Consider the following 8,626-nt stretch of genomic DNA (forward strand, 5'->3'; position numbering starts at 1 on the left):
TCGTTGCAGTTCTCTGGCGGAAACCTCTAGATGCATGTAGGCTTTTCATTAGTTTTGATAGTCTTCATCATTTTAGGAAAACTCTTGGACGCGGACAAAGTCAGTCAGCCCATAGTTCTTTTGCTACCTTAACGACCTCAAGAGATGACAGAATCTTACCAATGCCTCTGCAAAACTTTTAAGAAATAGTGAATGTTGTAGCAGTTTTCGTGTCCAATTAACAGTCGTCAGTGCAAAAATTGCGTTCCATTCACGAATGAATATTGGTTTTGATTTATCAATTGAGTTTTTTCAATGCCTCAATATCGGCTATGCTATGTTTAATTATAAACAATTGCATCGTTATATACTCATTATTTTATTTTATTATTTTCATTCTTTTTTATTTTGCATACAACTTAATTAAGTATTTTAAGAATTCATTCCTATTTCTTTTACGTTTTAATTGTTACTTGCTAACATTGCCTTCCTCATTCGTAGAAGTATTTAAATCACTGTTGCTGCATGCTTCTCCCGAACATCCACTGATATTGGCAACATATAGTGCAGGGTCAATTATTTTGGGAATTGGTTTTATTTCTGTTCCAAGCTCCTTCTCAATACGATGTAGGTCAAAGCGGTCTTCATAGGTTATTAGATTAATGGCAATACCTACAAAAGACGAAAGAAAACATGTAAGCAATTTTTAGCTGACTACGATTTCAAATAAAACAAGAAAGAATGCTACAGTCGGGTAAGCCCGACAGTGAAATACCCTGTACCTAGCCAAACTTCCGAGACGAGCGAACTTGATGCTGCAGCTAATGGGCATAGCACTGGTTTGAACTTTTTCGCTAAAAGGTATTCTTAGAATTGACCGATTTAAATAAAATAAAAGTATGTAGATAATTGTATAAAGATTACGTGTGCAAAGTTTGGTTTTTGTATATTTTGATATTAAGACAGTATTGACGAAATTCTGAAGCGGGGGAAGGGGGAAAAATTAAAAAAAAATAAAATAAGCTCGTCCTTTCTCGGACCTAGGATAATCTTGATATCAACTTTTGGTATTACAGCTTGTATAGTTTTTGAGATCCTTGCGTTCATCCAGACGGACGGACATGCCTAGATCGAATTTCTCTTGTCATGCTGATTAAGAATATATATATGCTTTATGGGGTCGGAGATGTCTCCTTCTGCCTGTCACATACTTCGCACAAACCTCCCCCCATTATCGGGGGAGCCGAAACTTTATGTACTCTTGTACATTCCATGTACTGAGTATAAAATTGCCTTTTGTTTTTGTGGAGGTGCGTACAGGGTATTTAGTGGGTTGGGTCCACTTGACTCAAGCTTACCTTTCTTGTTTTGAATAGTTTTAAATCAGTAAATCAATAAACAAAATCCCTACCAATGCAACACCTCTAGCCCATATAACTATTTAGCCACAAAGAGAACTAAAAGTACAAAGCCGAAATTTGTTTTTAACAAGTTTGGGCTTAGATGAACTCAAGTAAATTTAACTACATGCAGTCGCAAGGGTTGTAGGTTAATAATAAACATAAATATTATGATTATGTACTTACCCAAGTGACCAAAACGACCGGAACGTCCAATTCGATGCAAATAAGTCTCCGCCATTCGGGGAAAATCAAAATTTATGACAACATTGACAGCCTGTACATCGATACCCCTAGTGAATAAGTCTGAGCATACTAAATTTCTGCAAAGTCCTTGACGGAAGTCATGAAATACTCTGTTTCTGTGCGCTTGAGCCATTTTAGCATGTATGTAATAACAGCAATAGCCCAACTCTGTGATCTTCTTTGCTAGTAATTCAACGCGTTGCGTCGAGTTGCAAAATATAATAGACTGGTTAATTTGCAATTTTGAAAATAATGTGTTTAAGCAGTGAACTTTTTGTCGTTCTTGGACAAATGCATAATATTGAGTCACACCCTTTAACGTTAGTTCTTCCATTAGGTTAATCTCATATGGTTCACGTAAATGTTTCTCCATAAAATTTTTGACAGTCAATGGAAACGTTGCAGAAAATAGTAGAATCTGGGGATCTTTTGGTAGTTTTAATATAACATGATCCAGCATGCCTTGAAAATCAAGAGAAAGCAATTTATCAGCTTCGTCTAAAACCAAAATTTTACAGTGCGACATATCTGCAACTTTCTTATCCATCAGATCTAAAATGCGTCCCGGGGTTGCGATAATTAATTGCACTAGAAAAAAATACAGGAATAATTATACACATATTACAATTGATCTATTGATTAGGAGTATTAAAAAAATACCTTTTTGATAAATACGAAGAATATCGTCTTTTAAAATGGTTCCTCCAGTTGTAACCATCACCCTGATGTCTAGATGCTTGGCGAGCTCAATGCATATTTGTGAAGTCTGTAAAGCCAGTTCCCTAGTAGGGACCATTACAAGTGCTTGAATAAAGTCTTTTGTCGGATCAATTTGCTCCAAAACTGGAATACAATATGCTCCAGTTTTTCCGGTTCCGTTTTTAGCACGTGCCAGTACATCTTTTCCACTCAAAGCAATAGGAATAGCAGCTTCTTGAATTGGTGACGGGCGTTCCCATCCTTTTTCAAAAATGCCCATAAGAAGTTCCCTTTTAAGGCAAAATTCTTCAAATTCGTTTCCCCTCGTATCGGTAACATCCTAAAAATTAAATTTGTTTATTAACTTCATAGATCATGAACAATTATGGTATATTTTTAAAGCACCCCATCCACAGGCGAGCGTGTTGGCCGAATTTGTTGTTCTCGGTTTGAATTGGAGTGCTCGACGTTTCGCTAGTGTAGAATAGAATTGTTTCTATCTTACTGCTGTTCGTGCCAACAGTGCTGCCACAACAATTGTGAAAATTAGCAAAGAATTAGTGCTCGATTTTTTGCACAATGAGCCGTCGTTATGGAAAAACAAAAGCAACAATAAAGCATGTGATATATTATTTAAAAAAATATCAAGAATACATATTTGAATCGCCATAAATCAAAAATTGTATTTTCGTTCGCATCCATTTAAACGTCCGTACTTGTCAAAACTTTGTCAAATGATGTTCACAAACAATGTTCGCCCCGTTAGTGGTCAAATGTATTTGTGCTGCCGAGCAAGTTCGGCCAACATGCTCGCCTGTGAATGGGGTGCTTAAAGCAAAAGTTTGATTTTAAAATTAACTCCAATATTCACACTACTCCTAACAACACGAAGGGTGTACTTAGATTTATTAAATTTTATTCAAGGAATATACACCTAATACGGTTTTTACACGGTAGATTGGTTCCAAAAACAACCGTGTAAAAAAATACATTGATCATATGCAAAAAAAGGTGATTGGTTCCTTATCTCTGAAGAAATATATATGCAATTTTTTATTTTCAAACCGTGTTATATCAAAATCGTGTAAAAAAAGACAGTGTAAAAACAGAATTAGGTGTATAGAATCTATCCATTTCAGTTGTTTCAGTTGGAAGACAGTATTTCCAAAATAAAAGTTAGTATAACAGTAAAAAGTGTAACGGTATATTGTTTTTGGTGAGTTTGTTTGTAGCAAGCAGATGGAAGAATTGCAGACCACACGATATAAGTACATATATAAATGGCGTTTTAGAACTATCCCCTTAAAACTTTTCATTCAGTGATCTCTTTGACAGACACAGACTAGAGTGACCATGTAAGACTCCACTATATCAGTGCGGTCTATAATTTTGTTTTTATTGGGTTTGGTTTTGCTCAGGTTTCCGAAACTGGTTGACAAATAGTGGCGTTACGTTTAGAACTGTCCTACATTTATTTTATTTTTATAGCCTGTACCCAAAGGGTGAAAGGCTATACTAGTTTTGTGCGAATGTATGTAACACACAGAAGAAGGCGTGGCAGACCCCACAAAGTACATATATTCTTGATCAGGGTGACAAGCCAAGTCGATATAGCCATGTCCGTCCGTCTGTCTGTATTAGCGCAAGGATCTCCGAAGGTACAAGAGCTAGAATAACCAAACTCGGTATCCAGAAACCCAGAACTTTTTATTTAATATCACTAAGATTTAACAAAAACAAACAAGAAACAAAATTGTTATAATAAAAAAATTATTGTACGAATTGACCTAGTATAAAATATGTGGTTATAACTTTCTATAAAATTGATCTATAAAGATGAAGATTGACATACGGACATAACCCACAGACAGGAAGTTATTGCAAACTTTGATGACAAAATTCAAATAACTACGTGATATATGGCGGGAAAGGAAAAGCTTCAAATACCTTGTACTGCACATACATGTAAGGTATCTGTATTTGTCTCTAACTCTCATAGCGTCTGTTAAGCTCTGTTTATGCGAACGGAGTTATGAGAAATCACTAATAGAGGGGTGCATTAGAAAAGAACGGAAAGCCATAGTTGTACATTTCATGTACAGAGTATAAACATTTACAATTGCCATTACAATTACAATTAACAAACACACACGCAGAGTCACAATGCACTAGACCATTCTCATTTTGTGTACAGGGTATAAAAATAGGAATGATCAAACTTAGTGAAGATTATCCCCATAATAAAATCTTATGCGGATTTCTGTATTTTCCAAATTCTTTATATAGAATTGATGTGTAATATAATTTACTAATCCTATAATTTACTATCCTTCGCATTCATACGACATACGACATGTAAGGTATAGAAAGGAATAGCATCTCATCAAAACTAACTTTTTCATTTGAAAAAACTACACGCTCTCACTTTTTGGTTTATTCGATAGGCAGAAGTCAATAAAAGATGATTAATCATGAACATCATTTACACTGAAAGGTTAGTGTGCTAATCGGTGTTGGGCAGTGTATATAATATGCACAAACCTAATGTACCATTTTTGCCCTTCAGGCACAATGTGTAAAAACAACTACAGTAGAAAACTTTAATAATGTATTCAATATAAATCCTAACTTAGAAACAGCACCAAAACACATAAATAGTTTGGGAAATGTGATAAGCAAATATGATCAAACGATCCAACAAAAAACAAGAGGGAAAGCGAGCGAGCTCAACTCTAAAATACCCTGTACCTCCAAAAAAAAAAAAAAAAATTATATTAATAAATTATTTAATTTAATTAAATACAAATTATTCAATACATATATACAAAAGTGGAGACATGTTCATGTACAGTTTCAACATAATACATTTACATCAGAATCGGGTCTCTGCGTGTTTATATGCAGCACAAAGTTGAATCCAAGCAGCAACAACAACAGCTGCGGGCAGCGCTGCCGGCAGCGCATGGACAGCGATTTTATTTATGGCTATAGCTTTCTTCAGAATTGACCTAACATGATGAAACTTGGCATACACATAATCACTAACGGGATGTAGCTACCTAATTCCATGAATTACGGGAGTTATGAAAAAAAAACACGAATTGCGGGGGAGTGGGGGGGGGGAGGTGTATCAGAATAAAAAAATAAACTTTACCTGCCTAGGGCTTATGGGAATCTGGATACCAAGTTCGGTTACCTTCTGAGATCCTTGCCCTCAAACAGACGGACGGACATGGCTATATCGACTCGGCTTGTCACCCTGATCAAGGATATATATACTTTGTGGGATCTGCCACTCCTCCTTCTGTGTGTTACATACATTCGCACAAACCTAGTATAGCCTTTCACCCTTTGGGTACAGGCTATAAAAATGCTTCACTACTCATATAAAAAATTATTTGTTAAAAATTGCAATTTTTCAATCAATTGTAGTAGCTGAAATACTTGTATGCATATGTAAAGAATATATTAAAATAAAACGGAAACTTACAGTTGTTTTGAATCGGTTGTCTTTTGGGGGAAGCTTTAGCTTAGATTTCCAGCCCATATCATCATTATGATTACTGACTATTTTATGATCATGGATAATCCTAAAATTCACAAAGAGAACATTAGAATTAAAAGAAAAAACGGTAGCATAAAATTTGTGTATTAAATTCTCTAAAAAAATATATTTTCAATAGCGATGACTATCGAAAAAGAATTTGAAAAAATATTTGAATACAATATGCCCTGTACCTGTGGTACATATTTACGTGTTTAGCAACAAAAAGCAGAGTAGCACACCCAACAAAATAATTATTTATTTTTAATAATTTTTTTAAAAAACAAAGTTTTTTTTTTGGTTGTTCAATTAGGGTTAATAGTTACAAGAATTACGGCGGTTGTTGAAAAATACTACTAATAGGGAAGTGAAGTGCACACGGCGGTCGCTTATAGGGAAATATAATCACCAAGTTTGGTTAATCTAGCTCGTATACTTTCCGGTATTCTTGGACGCATGGCGCATGGACGGGCAGAGGAACATGGCTATATCTTGCATTACTGATCAAGAATATACATGCATATATTTTGTGGGGTCTGTCACATCTCCTTCTGTGTATTACATACATACGCGGTACAGAGTATAATTATGTAAATGACAATTTTACTAAATTAGTTTTTTGAAAGCTGTGGGCTGTGTGTGCGTGATCGGCTATAGCATCCCTTTTTCTGAATTTTTTTATAACCATACAAGGTTTTTTTTTTCTTTCTTTCTTAAGTATTTTAGTTTTTAGAGGATAAAAATGAAAATGGGGAAGTAAATATTTTCTTCAAAGACAAATTATCCTTCACGTTGATACCTTATTGCTATAACATTATTACCAAGAGGGAGTGATCCCAGGTGAGCCCCCAAAAAGCTTGTGCTTCGGACCATTGCACCATAGCAGGCCAATAGTGGGATTTTCGGTGGTAGTCCCCATTTTTTGGTATGAAAGCCAAAAAAATAACGGAAATCTTAGACTACGGGATTCGCCGCGTGAGCAAACGAAAAAGAACGCAACTACTTTTCCGGCCGGTCTCACACAAACAATAACATCACAAAAAAAAGGTTTTTATATAATTCTGCATTTACTTTTTTTTTATTATATGCATACATTTGAAGCAGCTGTTCGAAATACGATGCCATCGTATTTGCAATAGGCAAAACAAACCAGGCCAATATTTTTAAAATGTTTGAGTTCTGCAATAGGCATACATATACATATATGTAAGTATACATTTATTTACTTTTATATGAATGCATACTTTGTGTACACATATACATATGTACGTACATATGTATGTGTGTACTACACATATTAAAGCAAAACACATTAAGTCAATCCATATGGTTATGTAGGGATAAATATATTATCAAATACATATGTATATAAAATGCACACGCGCATTAAAATAGAAAGCTTCTGGTTATTGTAAATGAAAACAAACCAAACATACCCTTTTGTCACCATATTCGCGTGGCCAGATGAAACTTTCTCCGTCATCATTATGCTGCGGTTTATTTTTCTGTTTTCAAAATAAATGGATGCTATCGAGACCTTAAAAAATAAGAGGTTATTATATGATGACTTGTCACATCAAATATTTCTTTAATTCAACACAACATACTTCACTTTTTGTCCAACTTTAAACAAGGTATAAAGTCACAGTAAAACAAAGATTGCCATCGCCTTACAACATGCTATCAATTGTACCAACCTGGAATGCACTCGCCGCCATATGAAAACCAAACGAAATAATAAAAAAATAATCGATAAATTTCGACCCACTTTGATACAAAACGTTCCAAGAACAGTCATTAAATATCTAGTTTATGCTAGCTAACATTCACAAATTCTAAATTAAGAAATGCAATATGACGTTTTAACTAGCTCTTGGATGATTGTATTGTGACTTTTAGGTATTGCTTCGTTTAAATGCAATCAAATATTTGGCTTAGCCCGAGCTTGAACTTGTTTATGTGTAAACTCGTGAGCCATGTACAACTTTCAAGACAGGGAGCATTCAGTGTAATACCGCTTAGTTTGTTCCCTGCGTAACCCTGTTTGCATTCGTTATAACTGTTACTCTTTACTGAAATTAACAACGACGCCAAACACAAAAAAACTAAAGCAAACTCATGCCACAGTTCGTAGGAAAAATCACTTGTTCAATCGCAGAGTACAATGTAACAAGTAAAAATTTTGGAACGGTGGAAAAGGAACACGAAATTTTTGCTGTAAGATTCGGACTATTGCATAGAAAGAAAGATTTGAGAATAATGCATCGCTTTATTATACCCTGTACGCAAGTGGTTAACGGGAATACTAGCTTAGTGGGAATATATTTGGCATGGTGGCTATAAAGTATATACATACATATGTATATTTTTAATTTGAATGATCAGACGTGTCGATATAGCCATGTCCGCCTACCTGTATGAACACAAAGATCTCAGAATGTTTAAGAGAATAACCCAACTTGGCATATATGTTGTCGTAAGTCAAGTCAACTTAGGGACAAGTGGGTATTTTTATACCCCGTACATGAAGGATTTAATAGTAAGTATATTGAGAAAGGAAAGATTTTGGAATGGTGGAACGCAAAAACGAAAGAGTTAAAGTGTACACTAGTTTAATGCGAATGTAGTTAACTGACAAAAGAAGGCGTGTCAGTCCTCACAATATATACATAGGTATATCTTTATAATCAGGATGAGAATAAATCTATCTGTATGACCGTAAAGATCTCACGAAGATGAAACTTGGCATACGGACACA

The 8,626-nt window shown here is 34.9% G+C and overlaps 1 protein-coding gene across 1 annotated transcript; it reads right to left on the reverse strand.

The window, feature by feature from the left end:
* Window positions 1-339: 339 nt before the first annotated feature.
* Window positions 340-7,564, reverse strand: LOC115630494 (ATP-dependent RNA helicase me31b). The gene is made up of 6 exons (XM_030527082.1): window positions 7,476-7,564; window positions 7,305-7,405; window positions 5,815-5,914; window positions 2,286-2,664; window positions 1,566-2,213; window positions 340-651 (listed from the first exon to the last, which is right to left on the reverse strand). Exons 2-6 carry the CDS (start codon window positions 7,352-7,354, stop codon window positions 449-451), a joined length of 1,380 nt encoding a protein of 459 aa, XP_030382942.1. The 5' UTR covers window positions 7,355-7,405; window positions 7,476-7,564; the 3' UTR covers window positions 340-448.
* Window positions 7,565-8,626: the final 1,062 nt, after the last annotated feature.

Source organism: Scaptodrosophila lebanonensis, unplaced genomic scaffold, assembly GCF_003285725.1.
Source record: "Scaptodrosophila lebanonensis strain 11010-0011.00,11010-0021.00 unplaced genomic scaffold, SlebRS2 tig00001410-arrow-pilon, whole genome shotgun sequence".
Taxonomy (NCBI): Eukaryota; Metazoa; Arthropoda; class Insecta; order Diptera; family Drosophilidae; genus Scaptodrosophila; species Scaptodrosophila lebanonensis.